The sequence below is a fragment of the Malaclemys terrapin genome, chromosome 8, assembly GCF_027887155.1.
Source record: "Malaclemys terrapin pileata isolate rMalTer1 chromosome 8, rMalTer1.hap1, whole genome shotgun sequence".
NCBI classification, from domain to species: domain Eukaryota; kingdom Metazoa; phylum Chordata; order Testudines; family Emydidae; genus Malaclemys; species Malaclemys terrapin.
Window position 1 is genome coordinate 54,193,949 of NC_071512.1, and position 21,916 is coordinate 54,215,864.

A 21,916-nucleotide genomic window follows, 5' to 3' on the forward strand; every position below is an offset into this window, starting at 1 on the left:
GTCAGCCACACACTAGCCCCACTCTGGCTTTGGCAGACTTGGTTACTACATGCAGGGAGACCCCAGCATATTCCCAGTCCCATTTTTTCCCCAAAACATGTGTGCTGTACTGTCCAGCCCTCTCCTGGACAGTTCAAATATTAGAGTCCATTGCCCCTGTAAGGGATCAGTGTACAACAGTTTGCTACTTTAATTGGAGTTACCAAACAATTCAGTGTAAACTCAGCACTGGATTTGATTAAAGAATAAAACAATTGTATTTTAAGTTTTAAGTGAGTACAAGTATAAGGCATTAAAGTCAGAAATGAGTACAAGGGAAATAAAGATAAAAATAAGGTGAAATTCTTACTTCTTGTTTGGAGCAACAGGGCTGACCAAATTCTCAGGTCAGGACCCCTCCTGAAGTCCAAAGGCTGCTTCCTTTGTCTTCTCAGGTGAAAGAGAGAGGAAGAGAAAGAAAGTGTGAATACCTAGGTTGTTCTTACCCCTCCCTTTTATAGTGCAGTCACCCTTTGAAATGCATTTTCCTGAGGGTTGCCCCTAGATAAAGTTTGCTCTCACTGTGAGGATAGAGACATGGAGTCTCGTGGTGAAAGAGGTTCCATGTTGTTGTTTATTAAAACGCAAATCAGTCTGTTCCTGCCTCCCTCCGTTGCCAAGGAATGGCCACTTGACCGGTGATAGCCGATCGGCTTTGATGACAACTGACTAGAGGCAGCAGTTTGTCCTTTGTCTCTGAGGAACAGATTTACCCCCCTCCCCAGACTTGTCTGGTAAACACATTTCAATCATAATTTCTTTTTATGTTCATAGCTTTACATTATAATGTTGCTACATACATTTCACCATATTATTGACCCGTGAGTTGTTAGTTTTCAAATGATATCCCACAAGGCATATTTTGTACAGAGATTATTACAATAGTGTGTTGCATGTGAATACAGCAGTACATTCGGTCACAATCACATACAAACAGCTTTGGCATATTGAAGGCAGTTGTGGTAGAAGTCTATGAGCTGCACAAGTATTAAGTATTTGTCTGTTGTAATGCTTGGGTATTAAATATATTTAATTAACTCACTCTTTCCCTTGCTTTTCTTACTCCTCCTTTACCATTTCTATTCCTTCACTCCAACTTTCCTTTTCCTCCATTTTTCTGCAGTCTTATCCCTCATTCTAATTTTCCTGCTCCACCATTCTCTTCTATCTTCCTCCTTCCTGCATATTCTTTCATTCTTCCCATCTGTCGCCTCCCTTATTCTGAATCTGTTTCCTGGCCAAAATCCCCTATACTCCTTTCACACACTCACACATTGTCCTCCCCATCTCACACACATGCGCTTTCCCTCTCATGCATGCACCCCACCCCTATTGACTCACATTAGTGCTGCATGGATTGGAGGATACCCAGGGAGGCTCTTCATCCCCCTCCCCAGGCTAGAAAGGGCCAGAAGGAAGGTCCTGACCTCACTCCTACAGGTTTTCTTTGATGCAACAGGGGTGGGTGGGAGAATTCACCTAGGGATGACCAGATTTTCAAATTAAAAAGCCAAGACACCTTTCAAATGGGGTAGGAATGATGATACATGTGGGGCAGCACTTTGGGGGGTTATGCCTGGGAGGGAGGGTGAGGGATAAAGGCATGTCTCCTCAGCCCAACAGCCTCTCCTTTCCTGTCACTCTGTGGATTTGTGTGAAGGAAGGCTGCTTCAGCAACTTGTGTGGAGGGGGCATTGGAAGGTGAGCGGGGGAGGAGGTGTCAACATGCAACAGGCCTGGGAGGTAGGTTCTTGAAGCTTGTGTGCTCAGCCCACTCGTCATCAATTGCATGAATCCAGTTTACAGGGTTCACAAAAACCGAGACAAAAGCTGGATTTTGTAAAAATAAGCAGGGCATTCCCAGCATTCAGAGATACATTGTTCCCCTTTGAACTCACCTCCCTGGACAGGTAGAACAAGGAACAGGAGCTCTGCCCTCACCCCACTTGGTCTCCCACTGTGAGACTGGAACTGGCAAAGTGAAGAGCATCTAGATCTAATCTGCTCAGCACTTGTAGCCTAGCCCTGGGTCCTGCTAAAGCCACCAAATGCTTGCCAAATGCTGGATGGCCTGGGACCCCAATCCATAGGAAGCTACTGCACTCAAAACTTAAGTTATAGCCATCCCAAAGCTGTTGTAACTAACTTTGGGGCTAGGCACACAGCTCCCTGTTCTAAGTGCCAAGCTCAGCTCAGATAGAATGAAGAGAGAGAGAGTGAGCAGCATCTTGCTGTAAAACATGAAAAGAAATCTGAAGATAAAGTACTTTTCTGATTATCGTCATATAAAATTCAGTAATGCTCCAGGATGTGGGTTTGTTACTGTAATATACAGATTATTTAGGTATGTTCAATAATATGCTTATAATTTCTGTATTTACATAGAACTTCACTCAAGGCTCTGAAGAACTTTACAGCCGTTAATTAAGTCTCGCAACACCCTATAAAGTTGGTAAGGAAAGGAAAGGTTAAATGACTTGCTAGAGATTCCAGAGTGAGTCAGTGTCAAGGTGGAGGAAATAGACCTAGGAGCAAAGATGGCCGTTAACTATTGCTATACCACAGAACAAACTGGCTCTCCAAAGTATACTGTATTTTTAAAGGAAAAGCTGTTTTATGACTGAAGTTTTCCATGTTAGCAGTGAACTATTAGCTGTTCAGTTAACCAGCAGAGACTATGCAAATATGACCTATACTGCTTTCTTCTCTTGATGACAAAAAAGCTCATTAATCCCTGTGCATGTAAACTTACTAGGAGGAAATGTTTGTTTTTATAAACGATTGTAACAAGTTAATATTCTTCAGGTAAAAGAAAACAGCACTCAGATGCAGAAGGTTTGATTTGTCCTTTTTGTCACAGTTCAGGGCAACAGCACCTGTATTCCCCTTTTGTGGTCTCTCGAGGGCACCCATTCTAGGCTCCTCAGTCGCCACCTTTTTTGGTTAGAGACCTGCATCTCTCTCCCTTCTGACCAGGGTTTTTTTCCCCCCCAGACTGCACAGTTTCCTTCCTACACTGTGATATTCCCAGCAAGCTAGAACTGGTTAAACAAGTCAGGGTCTGCACTTTCCTTTCTCTTCAATGGCTATGAACAGCTGTAATTGCCAACAGTCACAAGTTACCACACAACTCTTTATAAGCAAGCACATTTATTTTTAAGGTGAAAGCATTACAGAGAAAACATATTAAAAATAAAATAATGTACAGTCATGCCAATAAGCTTACCAGAGATTAGCCCTCAACTCCAGCACGGGTTCTGATAGAAGTCACTCCTTCAAACCCCACCAAGGGTTTTTTCTGTGGTTACAAGTTCAGAATAGTGTAGCTCAGAACTAACAAACTCTGTATAGGTTAGTCTTTCCTTTATACAGCTTGGGCATTGGATCTTGAGACTGTGGGATCAGCTAATCAGACCTCTTCAGGGTATAGCTTCAAAAGGCTGGGATTTTGCATAACTGAGGGGGTGAGGAATATGTATTTTCCTCCCCTTAGAGATTCCCCAGGCAAACCACTTGATATTGTGTCCCCCAAAAGTCCATTCTTGTCTAGCACATTGTTCAGCATAGTCCTAGGCATCATACTGGTAGGGAGTTCCCACCTTCTCCATGCACCGACACTATGACATAGGTAGCCATCCGTACTATGATGCTGGCCCATCCCATTACTCAAGCCTGCCCTCCACACTGGCTAACAGGGTGATCTTTGTTTGCCTCATATTTCAGTCCACTATCCCCAGCCCACTCGCACTGGCCAACCCAGGCACTCCTTACATGTAACCCAGTCCGGCGCTAGTTAATAGCCCACGCCGTCCAAAACAGTGCAATCCCCCCTTTCTCAACTGAAGCATCTCACCACCCTTATGTGCTGTGCAGTGCCACCCAGTGCACTCTTGGAGGAGCTGCCACGATTGGCCCACAGCAGCATTCTCTGCTTTCTAGCGCCTGCCTGCCGTTAGCGTGCCCAGCTATATGGCCCCGGCGTCCACAGCACCCTCTTGCTGCATTACACGGGGGTGGTGCTGGGAAGTGGGCGGAGCGAAGGGAGAAAAGCCCCACCCCCAAAGGCCTCGCCGCACTCCCTGCTTTCAAGCCAAGTTTGTAAGGAAGGGGGCGGGGCTCCCTGTTACTCCTGCCGCGCCCCCTGGCTCTAGGCCCCGCCCCCGGCCGGTCTCTGCGCTGAGGTGGAGGAGGTGGGCGGCGGTTACCATGGCGATGACGTCCTACCGGCGAGAGGGGGGGCAGGGTGAGCGAAGAGAGAAAGATGGCGGCGGCTGCGGCGGGGCCGCAGTGGGCGGCAGGGCAGCGCTGAGGAGACCCGAGCTGGGCGGGGGGAGGGGACGCAGTGCGGGCGGCGGGAGCGAGGAGCGGGGCCCATGTGCGGCGGCGGGGGCAGCAGCACCTGCCCGCTAGCACCAGCCACCGCAGGGTCCCGAGGAGCCGGCTCCGGGGCAGCCGAGTGAGCGCGGCGGCGGCCGGGTAGGGGCGGCAGGATGAAGTTCGCCGAGCACCTCTCCGCGCACATCACGCCCGAGTGGCGGAAGCAGTACATCCAGTATGAGGTACGCGGGCCGGGCCGGCGCGCTCAGCCCCGAGGGGCGGGCGCCGCGTCCGGTGCGGGGCGCCGGGGACAGCGCTGCCGCGGGAGGGGGGTCTCCAGGCGCCCCGCGGCGGGGAGCCAGGGCCTCGCAGCCGAACGAGCTGTGAGAAGGAGCTCGGCTCCTTCGGGGCTGGGCTTACCGGCGCGGCCCCCAGCAGCGACCCGGCCCCCTTGGCTGCCTGCCTGCTGTGTGATCCCCAGCCGCTGGTGTGCCTGAGGGAGGGTCCCGGTCGCCGGGGAGGTGACAGCCCCGGGTTCTCTCCGATCAGCAGCGGCTCCTTATCCCACAGCTTCCCCCCCCCCTCCGGGAAGCTTTCATCGGAACAGCCCCCTATCGCCACTTCCCCATCCCTTAGGCTGCTGAGGCGTCTCTGTCATCCTGTGCCCTTCTGCCAGGGCTTTCGCAAAAGGAACCCCAAATCCAGCATTTCCTCCCTTTGCGCGGCTCTCCGCTAGCATCCCATGTCACGCCCTCTGCTTCTGGGGTTCTCCCAGCCCGGAGGGCTCTCATTTCATCCCATCATCCCCTGTGCTCTGCTGGAAGTGTTTCTTGATCGGACTCCTATCAGTCACCCTGCCCGTGATCAGCCTGAATCTCTTTTTAGCACCTCTCAGGTCATCTCTCTTTCCATCACTCCCGTCCCTGTTCACCCCAGCCCTGATCAGTGAGGTAAATGTCTATCCAGGGGCTCTCTAACTGGATTGAAACTTGACATGAAGATAGCCTAGAAGCATGCTCTGAAAGACTTCTGTTTCCAAATTTATAAAGGAAAATGTTACAATTATACAAAATAATTAAAATGTTTTTGCTGGTGTAGTTTTTGTCCATAATTCTGGAACTTGGACTGTAATTTTTTTTTGCTTTTTGAGGCTTGGAAGAAACAAATAACTGGCGTGGCCATTTAAATAAATAAGCCATTATATGGCATCAATACTTTAAAAAATAAACATTGCTGTATATATTTTGGTTGCATATATTTAAATGAAAGACTGAAACCTGAAAAATACCCAATGAGCACTAAGGGTTGTATTAAATAAATAATGATAATTTGCCATATAAACACTTGGATCTGAGAGATTATTTTTGTGTTCAGCAACATTATCTAGCATCCAGCGGTTTCCGTTTATATGCTCATCAGGAACACAGTGCAAAGTCAATACGTTTATACACCTAGGTAGATTTTAAGAATGAGACTGGAGCTCATGTCATCCATAGAGCTTGGGCAAAAGCAACTTGAAGTAATAGCTGTAACATTAAGATTAACATTGGATTTTTGCATATAACCTCTCTGATAGCAGATGAGCTGGGTTTAGGAGCTTGAAGAATAAATAAATTATTTAAAAACATTTAGTGGGGATTATTAGGAGAAACCAGTGATAATATAAAATATGTGATTGATGGTATGCAAGAGGCTGAGAATTACTTCTCCTTTGTAGTAAGTATTTTCTTTTTATGGTAACTTTACATAAATTAGAAATATAGAGGCTGTGGAATTGTAGTATAGCGTTATGTGTAATGCTGTATTGTTTTATGTTCTTTCAGTTCTGGGACCCTGGCAAGAGCCCAGATTACAGTTTTTATTAATTTTGGTGGTGGTTTTACAGCTTCTTGTGAGCAAGTGATTTTCAGCACCACTGTCAGTTCTTCACATGTGGAGGCTTGGAATATATGACCTCTGTGGCTCAGAGTTGCCTCTCAGTGAAGTATGGCTCCTAAAGATCAGAACTGAAGGGACAGCTGTGGTGACTATAAACACCTACCTGAATGGCTGAGAACATTATGGTTTTTATAGCAACAGTTACTTATTTTTTTAAGGTTAGTGAGGCCTTCTGGGGAAATTTGCTTTGCATTTGTCTGCTTCATACTCGATTTTAGGATTAATCCACTTAAATTGCAGACTCTTAATCTTCATGAACACAATTCACGCAAAATTCTGCTCTATTAATCATGGATTATTTGCAGAAAATAGCTTTTATTTTTTTCAGATTTTATTACATCAATTTATGGTGAGAGAATAAAAAACTTCAGAAGATAGCAATAAAATTATCCCTTGACTAATCCTAAATTGGGGTATAGAATGTTGTTATTTAAAAGAACAAATGGGAAAGGCAATACAGAAAGGTTCGGTATTTAACCTTTATTAAACCTTAAAGGTTTGAGAACATTTGAAATAATGCTTTGCAGTATATATAAGTCCTCATGATTTCTTGAAATCTATTTTAACCAAGTAGCAAGAATCCCATAAAATTATTATCCAGCATAATATTTGCAAAAGAAACAAAGAAAATGGACTAAATGATTCCAGTGGACTTTGTGTGTACAAATACATCTATCAGTTGGATTTCTGCACAGATATTCATGGCAGTATTCGGCATGAAGTCTTCTGAACGCTAACATCCTTTGTTACTCAAAGCTTTGCAGGAATAAATTATTAATGCTTCTGTGCTAATACTGACACTACTGGAAAATCTACTTTTGTTTTTCATATATATTTCAGGTAAAACTGGTAGGCAAGTTAGTGAAGTTACTCTTATGTGCATCTTCCCCAATTTTTGGTAAGACCCTAGAGAGTGAATAAATATTAATATCATAGTATGATATCTTTCCTCATTCAGATACTTGTGTTTTCACACTCAGTGATACTGTAGCCTATTTTGCATTCTCATTTGTTAGTACCTTTGGTGATATTTGTTGTTGGAACTTGTATTTTTTTGTGTCAGCACAAACTTTGCATTTTCATTCATTCCAAGTTTAGGGAGGCTCTTTCTTTTACCATCATCTTCTAGTATTTCATTGTTTTCAAAACAGTTTTGTATTAGCTATCACAACTTTCAAAAGGTCTTCCGGTTTACTTAGTTTGAAATCTGGTTCATGGGATTTGTTGGAAGGTTCCATTTTGACCTGATGGAGGTCAAGTCCGGTTTTTTTCAGGTGCATACATGGATAAAATTTGTTTTTAGAGACTTCAGTAACAGTTGTTGCTGCTCATGGTATGTCTGATTCCTCCGCAACTTGAAATATGTGAGAGACACCAGAGAGCTTTAGGAAACCCATGACCAGCAACAACTTCTGAACTGGTAATGGCTCATTTAAAAAAAAAAAAAAAAATCCATTCTCTGCTACTTGAGCTTTTGTTTTTTTGTGGAGGACTTCACATCTTAATATTCACAGTAGAAATAAATTGATAAGAGAATTGTTGAAAGGAAAAGAGCTCTAAAATCATGTATTTTTCTTAGTTCAGCTCATAGAAGCTGAAACAACTTGAAGTGGGGTAGCAGAGTAATATTAATGTCTGCTGTTTTGACCAATCCTACCTCTTCTCTTCATTCCCCAGTTCCAAAGGAATTTGAATACCAGTTAACAATCATCTTACTAAAAATGGCTTAAGTTTAGTTTGATGAGAACAAAGTTGCCAGTTCACTGGGTAATTTAGAAAATTATGTAACCAAGTGGTGGCTAAAAATTTCAAGTGGATATTTGTTTTCTAAAAATATCAGTTAATGTTGTATCTTGCCTCTGATAGATATTTTCTAAAAGAGATACTGGAAACAGAAAACAAAAACATATCCTGAATGAGGTTTCCTAGAATCATAGCAATTTAGGGCTAGAAGGTTGCTCAAGGGACCTACTCCAGCCCCCTGCGCTGAGGTAGGACCAAGTAAACCTAGACTATTCCTGGCTGGTGCTTTTCTAACCTGTTCTTAAAAACCTCCAATGATAAGATTCCACAGCCTCCCTTGGAAGTCTATTCCAGTGCTTAAATACCCTTACAGGTAGAAAATTTTTCCTAATGTCTAACCTAAATCTCCCTTGCTGTAGATTAAGCCAATTACTTCTTGTCCTATCTTTTATTGGACATGGAAAACAGTTGATAACTGTCCTCTTTATAACCGCTGATATAACACACATAACATACCAGTGTAACATATTTGAAGACTATCTTTCCCTCCACTCTCCCCCTCCACCCCCCCTGTTATCTTTTCTCAAGACTAAACGTGCCCAGTTTCTTTGGTCTTTCCTTGTAGGTGAGGTTTTCTATACCTTTTATAATTTTTGCTGCTCTCCTCTGGACGCTCTCCAGTTTGTCCACATCTTTCCTAAAGTGTGGCTCCTAGAACTAGACACAGTACTCTAGTTGGGGTCTCACCAGTTTCAAGTAGAGTGGGACAATAACCTCCCGTTATTGTCACATGACACTCCTGGGACCCCAGGAAGAATTAGCCTTTTCTGCAACCACGTTGTGTCTGACGAAGTGGGTATTCACCCACGAAAGCTTATGCTCCAATACGTCTGTTAGTCTACAAGGTGCCACAGGACTCTTTGTCACACATTACATTGTTGACTTATATTCAATTTGAGAGCATCTATAACTCCTAGATTTTTTTTCAGCTGTGCTATTGTATAACCACATATTCTCCATTTTGTAGTCATGCATTTGATTTTTTTCTTCCTAAGTGTAGTACTTTGCATTTGTCTTTATTGAATTTCATCATGTTGATTTCAGACCAGTTCTCCAATTTGTCAAAATCATTTTCAATTTTAATCCTGTCCTTTTGAGTGGTAGCAACCCCGCCCAATTTAATGTAATCTGCAAATGTTATAAACATACTCTCCACTACATTGTCCAAGTAATTAATGAAAATATTGAATAGTTCTGGACCAAGACAGACCCCTGGCGGACCCCACTGGACACATCCTCCCAGTTTGACAGTGAACCATTGATAGCTACTCTTTGAGTATGGTCTTTCAACTAGTTATGCTCCCACCTATTAATAATTTACTATAAACATCATTTCCCTAGTTTGCTTATGAGAATGTCAAGTGGGACTGTTGAAAGCCTTACTAAAATCAAGATATATCGTATCTACTGTTTCCCCCTTATTCACTAGGCCAGTAACCCTCTCAAAGAAGGAAATTAGATTGGTTTGGCATAATTTGTTCATGACAAATCCATGCTGGCTATTACTTATTACCCTATTATCCTCTAGGTGCTTACAGATCTATTGTTTAATCAATTGTTCCAGTATCTTTCCAGATATTGAAGTTAGGCTGACTGATCTATATTTCTCTGGGTTTTCTTTGTTCCCCTTTTTAAAGATAGGTACCTTGTTTGCCTTTCTCTAGTCCTCTGGGACCTCACCAGCCCTCCATGTGTTCTCAAATATAATTGCTAATAGTTCTGAGATTGCTTCAGCTAGGTCCTTAAGTGCCCTTGGATGAATTTCATCAGGCCCACCCTGCTGACTTGGATACACCTAACTTATCTAAATATTATTTAGCCTGTTTTTTTCCTATTTTGGCTTGTGTTCCTTCCCTCTTCTTAATATTAATTGTGTTAATTTATCTGGTCACAGTTAATCTTTTTAATGAAGGCAGAATAGGTGTTAAGCACCTTAGCCTTCTTGATATGTTGTTAGTGCTTCTTCCTCACTAAGTCATGGACCTGTACTTTCCTTTGTCTTTCTCTTGCTCCTAATGTATGTATTTATAGAACCTCTTCTTATTGTTGTTGATTCAAAAATTCAGTTTGTGCCTTAGCCTTTCTGGTTTTGTCCCTACATGCCCGTGGTATTCTTCTGTACTCCTCCTATGCAGTTTGTCCATGCCTTTGCTTTTTATAGGATTCCTTATTGATTTTCAGGTTATTCAAGAGCTCCTGGTGAAACCATATTGGCCTCTTACTAGTCGTCTTATCTTTCCTTCACAATGGATAATTTGCTATTGTACCTTTCATATTGTTTCTTAGAAAAATTGCCAGCTTTCCTGAATTCCTTTTCCCATTAGATTTCTTCTAATGGAACCTTACTTACCAGTGCTGAATTTGTTAAAATCTGCTTTTTTTGAAGTCTGAATATCTGTCAGTTTTGGCTTTGTAGCCATATTTTTCCTATTTTGTAAAGGATTTTCTTTCCTCTTTGTGTGCGATCCAAATGAGGTAAGCTGACTGCAGATACAAATTACTGTCAGTAACACAAAGCAGGAAAAAAATCTTTGTTCTAATAATTTTAGGTTAGACGTAACAAGGATAAGTTTAAAAAAACACCCCTCAATTGATTAAAAAAATCCTGTTGGTTGTAATCTTGGCATGGTGTGGCTCAGGTGATTAGTGAAGGTCTTTGAGCCTTTCACTTCTAGATCATCTGTTTAATTCTATAGGTCAGGTGAACAGTGACTGAATCCACTGCTGTGTAGCTTCCTGACTTCACGTATTTCGGTTCAGTTCAGGTGTCCACTGACAACTGGTACCCTCCAGTTTTCAAGGCTGATAATCTAGAATCTTTCACTAGCACTGCATATTTTCTAGAGGTTAATCTTGAAACTATGGATTTAGAAAATATGTACGTTACAGATTTTAAAATTCCTTTAGAACACCAACCTTATCTCACAGATTTTAAAGAAATTCTGCATTTTCCAGCCCCATGCTCTTTGGAGTTTTATAACAGGAGGAACTTGTCCAAGAATTTTGGGCTAAATTATTAATACAAAATCAATTTAACCTTTCACTTCCAAAAATCCCCCTCATACTTAGCAGTGTGAAAGCTAGGTGAGCCCAGATGGGATCCAAGCTAGCTCAAGAGAGGGATTTAGACAAATAAGAATATAAGCACCCTTCATTCTTGGTTCCTCTTATGGACCCAAGGAGCATTTTATTTTTCCCCACTTCACATCTTCCCTTGTAAGGCTTTGCATCATGGACACATGTAGTATGCTAGACATGACTCCCTTTATTCTATTTCTAACAAATCCACTTGAAGTCCAACACTGTGGTTTAATCAACAAGTTTGAGTGACATGAGTTGCTTCCCCTCCAGGGTTACTTTTGATCTGTCAGTGCTTCTCAGCCTGTGGGTCACTTGTGGCCCAATCAGCACACAGCTGCGGACCATGTGACATCCTCAGGGCCATACAGGTGGTAAATATATTGTGTAGATGTGGCTCACATAAAGCTGCATATGTGGTCCATAATGGTAAATAGGTTGTGAAACAATGCCCTGTAGACTAGGGGTTCTTAAACTGGGGGTTGGGACCCCTCAGGGGGTCACGAGGTTATTACATGGGGGGTTGCGAGCAGTCAGCCTCCACTCCAAACCCAGCTTTGCCTCCAGCATTTATAATGGTGTTAAATATATTAACAAGTGTTTTTAATTTATAATGGGGGAGGGGTCACACTCAGAGGCTTGCTGTGTGAAAGGGGTCACCAGTACAATAGCTTGAGAACCATCGCTGTGACGGAGCCATGCAGGGTAGCACTACAACTGAATAAAGTGAATAAGATTTCACCTTAAAGTGACTGTAAAAAGAATACCTCCTTTAGAGGTTAGTAGTTTTTGGTAGTCACCATCCTTTCCTATCCAACTTAGTTTAAATTCTTATCATGCCGGATCTGGCCAGCCTGGGACCTCAATTTGGTATGCTCAAGAAGAAGAAAAGTAGAGATGTCTAGATTTCAGAGGGTTTGTGTCTTTTATTGCGTGAGCTTAAATTGGTAAGGAATCAACTCAATCTAAATCGTAATAAGGCACTCAGACAGATTTGAATGTACACAAAACTGGCTTGCACTGGTTTAACTTTACGAACTTCTAAACTGTTTGAATTTTATTGGTACAAGTCTCTTGTGTAGCCAAGGCCTAAGAGAAAAAATACAGTAGGGGTTCTTTTTGTTAATCTGTAATGCTGACACCCCCATTCCTCAACCTGGATTATCAGAGAAGACAATATTGCTGTAGCAAGGTTTATTTCGTTTATATTTGTTTCATTACTCATAATCTGCATTGAGTCTCCCATTCATTGAGAATTAATGAGCTTACTGTATTAGTTTGCTTTGGACTGAAGTTGGAGATGTTTTAAATTATGACTTGGCATGAATCTTTTTAAAAGCTGGTCCTCATTTTTTAGATATTATTTTCAGAGGAGGGAGGTTTATTATCTATTTAAATACTTACACGGCCCCCATTATGGTGATACCAGTGTATCATGTTTTGGAATGGTGGAGAATTTCCTTTCCCTTGACTGTTTATATGCTTCTGAGGAGATTTGGGAAGCAGCTTCCTTCTTATAGAAGGAGATTTCAACTAGCCTTTTTTCTTGTACTTTATATTTCTTAAGGGCTGTATGAATGTTTTAGTGCATGGAAAAAGTTATAGCTAGGCAAAGATTAACAGGAGGAAAAACAAGAACACTTTTGCCACTTGATAGACTGTGGAACCCAGGTCATATGCAACTAACTAGCAAGTCATGTGGAGAAGCAGATTCAAATGCCAAGTATTTCCAGCAAATGTTTAAAAAAGAAAACAGTGAAGGGGGAAGGTTGACTGGCATGGAGAAGATGAGTAAACAATGCCTTAAGTAGGAAAACACAGTTATGCAAGTGACCCATGCCGAGACCTCTGTGTGGATTCAGGAATCAGACCTTTGGGAGATGGCTGTCTGTTTAACTTGCCATTTGTGGTATCCTGAAATAAAGATGTCCTTTAGACCTTGTATTTACTTTGCAAGATTATAACCACCATGTTGCCACAGTTCTTCTGATTTTTCTCTCTAATTTCTCTCTAATCAGTTTGCTTTTTTTTCTTTGAGTACTATTTGCTAATTATGCTGCAGTGCCTTGATCTTGGAGAATTGGAGTGGGGCTCAAGGATTGGGGTTTGCATCTTGTTGGTTGCAGGAAATAGGTTTGTAGAACATGTTCTCAGGTTGGATTAGGATAACAGCCAAAAAGGACAGGCTGGACACTTCATATATCCTAAAATGGAACCAGACAATGCAACTCTTGTTAAAACATGATGGTTTAGATGTTGATATGTTCACAAATCTGAACATTCAGTTATGGTTTGCACAGCAACTGTATCTCTACCACTTGCACATTCATCATGAACTCTATATAGTGGGTATTGATTGCCTTAACAATAACATATGCAATGTGGCTGTTTCTTCCGGGCTGTTTCTGGCTCCAGCATGAGAACTCTAGGCTTTACCATTATATCTTTCAGCAACAGGCTACAATTCATCCTGTTTCTTTCTTATTTGCACTTGTGTAGTAACCAGGAGTGTAGAGTATAAGACCCACTCTTGAATTGTTGGTATTGCTTCAGTAACTAGCTGAAAATCATCATATAAAAAGGATTGCAACTGACACAGTGACTGTGGGCTTGGAACACATGAGTATTTTTGGGATGATTGAATACCACTCTTGAACCCAGGTTGTGCATGTAGCAGTTGAATGGTTTGCCCAAAGTATATCTTTAACTGTGTTACCTCTGCGGTTTGATTTGTGAAACTGCTTCCTGTACTAGAAAACTAGTGTCCTGGATTTCCTGAGCTATTTGATCCCTTGAGTTCTGGAGCGTGAGACACTATGGTTCCGGAGTTCTGGTTAACGAGCCTTATCTGGATTAATGTTTTCCTTTTTTAGTCTCTTCTTCAAAAGAAGACTAAAAGGGAAATGTGCTGATTTCTTTTGTCATGTGGTATTCACTTTTTAAAGAAAAGTATATATTTTCCAGTACTTCACAATATCGATAAGCAGTCCCTGAGGCTCTTTCTTCCTTTGCCATGACAGATTCCTGTTATGTCACACCGAAGCTCTGGTATTGACAGGTTTCTCTCTAGTAAAATCCTATCCTACCTAATAGGAAATATTTTTCCAAAAGAGCATATTTACACATGCTGTCAGGGTAGTATTTTAGACAGCAAGGCAACTGGTTTTAGACAAAGCTGTCAGTAAACATGTGGTTTGTGTGTTTCCTTTGTTGTCAGGAATAAGTATAATTCCAGTGTCTTCACATTCCATAGCTTTATATATCAGTCTTGAGGAATTAAAAAGACTTCAATTGCTACTCATTTTCAAACAGGCTTATCAGAGTGACTTAAGTTTTTTGTGCTGACGGGTTGAATTTTTTCTGTTTCCTGCAGGCTTTCAAGGAGATGCTGTATGCAGCTCAGGACCAGGCCCCTTCTATAGAAGGTAAGCAAGCTGTGACCCTGAATCATACTTGCATTACTGAATGCTGAGTACTGAGCACAGCTTCTCCTTGCCTATTTGCTGAAACTGACAGGCTTAATAGACCAAAGGGGAAGCAAGATCCTGACTGCAGAAAATTCTGCTTTTCCAGATCTCTAAAGCCTTTTGTACTGAATCATTAAAACAGTAAAAGGCTATTTCTATAGTCTGAGGCTTGTAACAGCTATTTTCTTTTTGTGTATATGGACACTCATTCAGTGGTGGAAGTGACTCCTTCATGAGTTGAGAATAGTACTCTGTTCTGGTATGACAATTCCGATCCCCAAAAGTGGCTAATATGAAGTGTTGGACAGGAATGTATAAAATAGCCATAATGCATCTAATTTCTGCAATGTTGCACTTGGGGAAAATTATTTCCTGAACCCAGTTATTGGTCAGCTTATGCTCTGAAGCATAAGTGAGAGCCGCTAACATTTATCCTGTGTTCAACTGGGATGCCATTCTTATTTGTATAAATGTAGAATTATTTTAATATTTTTCTTACTAAGCCATTTGTATCTGTTCACTGGCATTAAGTTCCCTTGATAATGTTATGTAAAAAATTCTATCAGCTTTAAACTTGTTACATTATATGAGTAGGCTTTGTTAATTGAGTGATTACCCATAAAACTAACTTTCTTGATAAAACTCATTACATTTATCTCTCCTCTTCTTTCTAAGAGAACTACAAAATAATCCTAATCTTTAAAATGCTCGCTCCAGCCTCTACTTTTGTTACCCTCCTCATAACTTTTTGCCTTTTTTGCAGTTAGGTGACTAAAACTGAATGCAATATCGAAGGTGAGAATGTATCATTAACTGTAGTGGCACTTCTATGTTAATCTCTATTTTAATACAGTTTGTGACTTTATTTACCTTTTTAGGTATATGTGTGTGTGTGTGTGTGTGTGTATAATATATATATATATATATATATATATAATAAGACAGGAAACACATGCTAACATGGTCAGCTTTTTCCAGAGCGTCTGGCTGGAGAATCTTGCCCACATGCTCGGGGTTCAGCTGATCGCCATATTTGGGGTCGGGAAGGAATTTTCCTCCAGGGTAGATTGGCAGAGGCCCTGGAGGTTTTTCGCCTTCCTCCGCAGCATGGGGCAGGGGTCGCTTGCTGGAGGATTCTCTGTGACTTGAAGTCTTTAAATCATGATTTGGGGACTTCAACAGCTGAGTCAAGGGAGAGAATTATTCCAGGAGTGGGTGGGTCAGCTTTTGTGGCCTGCATCATGCGGGAGGTCAGACTAGATGATCATAATGGTCCCTTCTGACCTTAAAGTCTATGAGTCTATGAGCTGGTTAATCTTGGTCATGTTTTCTGTAATGGTGTCAAACAGTTCCGTCCCATCTATGCTTTTGGTTAAACTGTTATCATTACCAGTTGAAAGAAGGGTGGGGCATTGCTAACAACTGGTTGGTCACTTTCCTAGAGTGCATTGGAACTTTAATCACTGCTATGCATTATTAATTATTCTAAGATTAATTTTTCCATTCTCTTCTGGAAGAGAAGAGAAAAGTATGAGATAAAAATCAGTTAATCTTTGCAGAAGGTCTTTGAATTTTTTGTTTTTCTCTAAAATCAGAGCTCCCAGGTATCTTTCTTATCATTCCGCAGTACTAATTTACTTATTCACCTGTTGTGGAAAAGGCAACAATGAAAAATACAAGTGTCAAATGTATTTTTTTCATTTTTTCTCTCTCCACCAGTCTACTCCTACATTCCTGCCCATTAGCTCCATGTATTTCCTTGGTCTTTACCAGGTAGTACACTAAATAGCTGTGAATAGGGAGAGTTTCTAATTATGGGTTTAGTGTAAGTGATGGGGAATTTTAGTCACTTGATTCCTGCAGGTTAAACTAAACTTCCAAGATGTTAATGTACCCATTCTTCGATTGGTGAGAATAATATTTAAAAGAAGAACATTATTAAATTATCTCTGTGTGTAGTGGGGACAAGTCTTTATTATACTTCTCAAAGGAATAATCAAAGCCAGTAGAAACCTCTGTGGAGTCTCCTGACTGGAGGGAAGTATCCTTGGAGCACTGCCCAGCCGGTATAATTCTTAGACTTACCTTGGCACCTGACTACTTATTTGACCCGGTCTACTAATTTTGTTAAAACAAATGTACTTTTTCTGTAAAGTGCCAGACCCCAGGACTGGACATCCACAGCCAGGTGGCTACAGTCCAGCCACCCAGGTGGAATATATGGATTATTTTGGAAACTGTGTAAATGATTTTACAAAGACATTGAAATTTCAACTCCATGTCCTATTTTTTTCTAGTGTGCAAAACTGTTTAAAAATGGTCGAAAACACTTTGTAGACTACCTAATCAAGAAAACTGATTTGATGCTGGTTTGGAACAGTGTTGCGTAGTCCATACTGACTACGCACATTACCTTTAATCTGTGTTTTTAAAGATGGATTCCTGACACTAGTGGAAGTCCAATGTAAGTGGAATGGATGGGGATTAGATGGCTCCTGGGGTTACCTATGACATATTATTGCCTTCCATCTCTAGGTCACTGGCTCACATCTATCCCATGTCCATACAAGCTTGCTATCTGATGGCTGTTCAGTGGCCTGTATTTCAGAGAGGCCAAGAATTGAGTGGTCAGGAAATGTCACCTAGTTTCTGAGACATAGTTCAAGCATATTGGTGAGAGAACTTGCATTGCTGCTGCCTGTACTGTGTCCCTTTTCTGTGCATAAAGAAGGCTTTAGTTTGCATGGCTGTTAATCCAGCACCTTTCAAATTTATCACAAACTTAATTCTTTTTAAAAAAGCATGAACTGAGACAAGCCAGGTTTTTCCAAGTAAAGGCTGAAACCCCATCCTTAACTCACTCCATTCTGTCTTGGTATTATGTTGTTCTTCAAACGGTAGGTGACTTTATACATTGGTTGTGATACTGAATGAGAGCATAGACTCTCACTTCCTTGTTTTTGTTGTTCCTTAATAGTTTAAAATATGATTTAAAAAATAACAAGGTAAGGTGTGTGGAGAATATGTCTCAGGAAGCTAGCTCTAATGTGATGATTAAACTTTGAGAGCTGTAACTTTTTTCTTTTGACACTTTTGGCATAGTATCTACATGTGCTGTCTTTGTGCACATTGTACATATTTATTTAAAGCACCAATGGAAAAGGAACTCTGTGTGTGTGTGTGTGTGTATGTATGAGAGTAGATCATCAGATGGTATAATATTTGTATTGTCCCTCTAGTTACGATATGGGAGAGCTTTAACTTGTGTTTTAGTCTCCTGTGATGTCCTCTAAAGAGCTTGTTAAAGTCCTTCAGTAAAAAGGGGTAAGTGATATCCTGGTATTATTAATGTAAAAAACCAAGCAGGAGAGTTTTTTTTAAATAAAACTGAACCTAATTTTGTATGGCATAAAATAATTTGCTTAGCAATCTATCTCCAGTTAGACAATAGCAACAGCAAATGCCTGCATGCAACCATTTAAGTTAGTGGTTCCACTCTTTTTGTTTTTGTTGTTGCTGAAGTAGTCCTTGTGATGGATTGGTGGGAAGATGTTCCCTTCTGTCCCTCTGCCCCAAGTATCAGCATGGTTGTCCCCATATGACCATTCTTTTGCTCAACTCTCTCTCTCCCTTTTTATCTATTCCTTTTCCATTATCTTCTCCCCCCTCCTTGTTGCTCTCAAAATCTTTTACTATTCTTTATTTATTTTGCTTCCATGCTTCTCCTGACTTCCCTTTCACCAATATGTTGCTTGAGATGTGGAGGTGGGTGTCTGTGGTCTCATGGACTGCATGTGCTCTTGTGGTTGAGCTGAGTCCTATAGAAGAAGAGGATAAAGATGGGGGGTTATTGCTTGAACCTGCATTCATATACATGTGTGCTGCTGCTTTGGCCAGCTGGATTAGGAGCTGCTGAGACAACAGGGAAGGAAGGCAGGTGACAGTCAAGGAAATGCAGCTTTTGGAGTATGTTTTTAGTAGCAACAGGAGATTTAAGATCAGGTATCTCTCTCTGTCTCCATTGCTCTTATCCTCTTCCCTTATGCCCTCCTGCTATGGCAGTGCTCAAGGTTGAGAAGCGCTGACTTAATTACTAACATTATCTAAGACAGTGGTTCTCAAACTTTTGTACTGGTGACCCCTGTCAAATAGCAAGCCTCTGAGTGTCACCCCCCACCCCCTTATAAATTAAAAATACTTTTTTATATATTTAACATCATTGTAAATGCTGGATGCAAAGTGGGGTTTGGGGTGGAGGCTGACAGTTCATGACCCCCTATGTAGTAACCTCGCGGCCCCCAGTTTGAGAATGCCTGATTTAGTATGTCCGTCTGACATGCTTGGTTGGAGATGAGGTATTTTAACAAACATTGAAAATGTTAGGTCAAATTCTGGAGCTGGGCAAAATAGCTCTTCAAAGGGATGCACATCCCGTTGGGATCCAGGAAGTGGGCGGGCGGAAGCCCGCCCACTGCTAAAGGACCTCCCCCAAGCCTAGGGGGAGTATCCACACGTCCGGGATTCCAAGTAATTTCAGGGGGACAACTAAAGATATAACAGGAACGGAAGTGAGATCACAGGGCTAAACGAAGGGAACCGGGAGCGGGGGAGGGAGGATGCACATAGACCCTTCAAAAGCATTGTTATCTGCCTATACTCTGGTTACAAGAGCTCTACACAGCCTGCCCATAGATGCTATTGTCGAACCGGGGGATGGACTGTGGTTTACATGCAAAATATGTTCAGAACACCTTTCCAGTTCCTATCATGGATGGTACTGCAACCTCCCCGGATTTTTAAGAGCCAGATCAGCAGTAGTCCATGACCAACTTCTTCTCCCAGTAGTGGCTGTTTAATGTTGGTTTTCTGACAGTGCCTATATATGAGAGATGCTACACTTGCCAGAATTGCGCATATTTTCTTTTTCACTATTTTTCAAACCTATGTCCAGGATGAACAGTCTACTGAAGGCCTGGTCTAAATGCAGATTGTACTGGTTTAATCAAAATCATTTTTCTGATTTATTTAGTTAAACTGGTGCAGACCTCTGCGTGGACACATCTAATTAGCTTTGATTTGACTTAATATGGAGTGCTAGTTTACTGGTCAAGGCTTTGTCATATCACTTGAGCTAGGAGGAGATTGATTCTGTTTGCTTCCTTAGAGCCTAGGAATTTTTCCTCTTAACTTCTAAGTTTCTCCTGCTCTGTTACAGGTGCAGTGAAGTGTTAGCACAGACTCTTTCTTAAACTGCTACAGGCTGCTATATGTATCATTTGGCAAAGGATTGTGTGGTGTGATAGGTGCTTTGGGAGGGATAGCTCAGTGGTTTGAGCATTGGCCTGCTAAACCCAGGGTTGTGAGTTTAATCCTTGAGGGAGCCATTTAGGGATCTGGGGCAAAAATCTGGGGATTGGTCCTGCTTTGAGCAGGGGGTTGGACTAGATGAACTCCTGAGGTCCATTCCAACCCTGATATTCTATGAACCTTCTATGAACCTCCAAAACACTCCCAGTAAATAATAGAGGCAATGAAAAGTCTCAGACTAAGCACAGGCTAAGCACAGATTAAAAATTAAAAAAAAATCTAATATAAACTGTTTTCAACAGTCTTGTACTTGGGACTGTCTCTTTGCACAGTTCAGACATGGACAAACAATGTTAACTTCTAAACGGCACTTAAAGAATTTAAATGACTTGTAATCTTACTAGTTTCAAAAAAGTTAAAAAATGGTGGTGGGGAAAAGCCTGAGATCTGAGGAGTGATGGGCAGAGCCCAGGTCAAAGTGGAGATTTTCTACTCTGCTACCTTACTTAGGTGTATAGTGACACTAACTGGCTTTGTGCTCAGCTGACTTTTGCGTGGGTAAATCTGCGTTTCCATTTTAAAGCTATGAACACTGACAATTTGATTTTAAGTAACAAAGCAGGGATGTGGGTGACCAGAATAATGTATTGCAAAAATGTGCAAAAACAAACCTCCCCATACCACTACCACACACCTCTGGGGAAAATTCATGCAACTTCCTGTAAATTTTAAGTTATTGCCACAATATTCTCTCGTCCTTGCTGATGTCTTTATAATTCCTTGATTCTTTCTGTATTGAATATTGCATCTGCTTATTTTGGATGGAGGCAATGAGGATGGAAGAAGCGAGGTCGTTCTGTGCTTGAACACCTATGCCTTTTGTAGAAGCAGCAGAGTACCAGCATTATGCATTTCTGTACCCTGAATTCTGCATGAATTACACCAGGTGGCCTGCACACACTCTTCCAGAAGAGTTGCTCACGTATACATAGTTTAACTAACTTGTTCAAAGATCCCATTTCTTCCTGTGTCTCATTACTTTTTGTTCCTATAGTTTCCTTTAGGCTTGCATCAGTTCCCTGCATGTTCTTAATATCTTTCTTTGCGGACTTCCCCTTTATCAAAGCAATGCTGTTTATATACCTTCCTCTTATCCAAGCAACTTCTGAGTAGTATCCATGTTCGACCATTCTTAAACCACACTTTCACATACAGGACATAAGCCAGTAAAAGCAGACAGATGATATGCAATTGGCTCCCAATCCTAAATGTTATGCAAAGGAAATTGCTTGAACTACCAGGGGATTCTTTGGCATACATATTTGCCTTATTAGTAGAAATTAGCATGTAATATTTTTACAATGAATGGTTCAGACTGGATGAATTGATGCTGTTGTAAAATTGTTCCTTCCTCTGCTTTTCACAGCTCTCAGCCTTGTGAGATTGCATAGTTTCTGGTGGAAAACCTGTACATGAGTGTAACAAGTCAGTAGAAATTGGCACCATGGCTTTGCTGTGAGAGGAAGCACTCAGGAAGCAGCCCCTGGTGGTTTGTGGTGAAAGTCAGGTATCATGCCTTGCTTTTTTTCAGAGGCAAAAAGCACACTATGACAAAGCCATGAAATACTGGCCTCATGTAGGGCAAGTAGCGCTCTGCCTTTCTCCTGTTGTCTCCTGTCAGCTTTGTCCCCTCAGCAAGACAGGTTGCCGGACTGTCGTGGCTTGGACTCCTACTGATTATTCCACTTGGTTAGCAGATGTGTCGGCATCTCCCTGAGCTCCTTAGAATGCAACTCTTCTCAGCAGTAGTGAAGATGAAAGTATGCCTGTAAATTATTCATTCTGATTATCTGCTTGAATGGACAGAGTCCACTCTGAATATTTTTCCCCAGGATCTTTGTTATTCTAAGGGATTTTGAAACTTAACCTGCTTCTAAAATTATTTTACATCTGTTGAAATGAGCTGT

The 21,916-nt window shown here is 41.4% G+C and overlaps 1 protein-coding gene and 1 long non-coding RNA gene across 2 annotated transcripts in view; one reads left to right on the plus strand and one right to left on the minus strand.

Annotated features, from left to right (window-relative positions):
* Window positions 1-350: 350 nt before the first annotated feature.
* LOC128841451 (uncharacterized) lies at window positions 351-3,900 on the minus strand. Its single transcript, XR_008445841.1, has 3 exons — window positions 3,266-3,900; window positions 1,381-1,518; window positions 351-426 (listed from the first exon to the last, which is right to left on the minus strand). It is a non-coding gene; the product is annotated as an uncharacterized LOC128841451 (long non-coding RNA).
* A 235-nt stretch (window positions 3,901-4,135) lies between these two features.
* XPR1 (xenotropic and polytropic retrovirus receptor 1) overlaps window positions 4,136-21,916 on the plus strand; it is a 243,873-nt gene continuing 226,092 nt past the window's right edge. Inside the window, exons 1-2 of the mRNA XM_054037215.1 lie at window positions 4,136-4,598; window positions 14,549-14,600. Coding sequence (XP_053893190.1) covers window positions 4,530-4,598; window positions 14,549-14,600 — 121 coding nt within the window. The 5' untranslated portion in view covers window positions 4,136-4,529. The remainder of the gene's footprint in view (window positions 4,599-14,548; window positions 14,601-21,916) is intronic.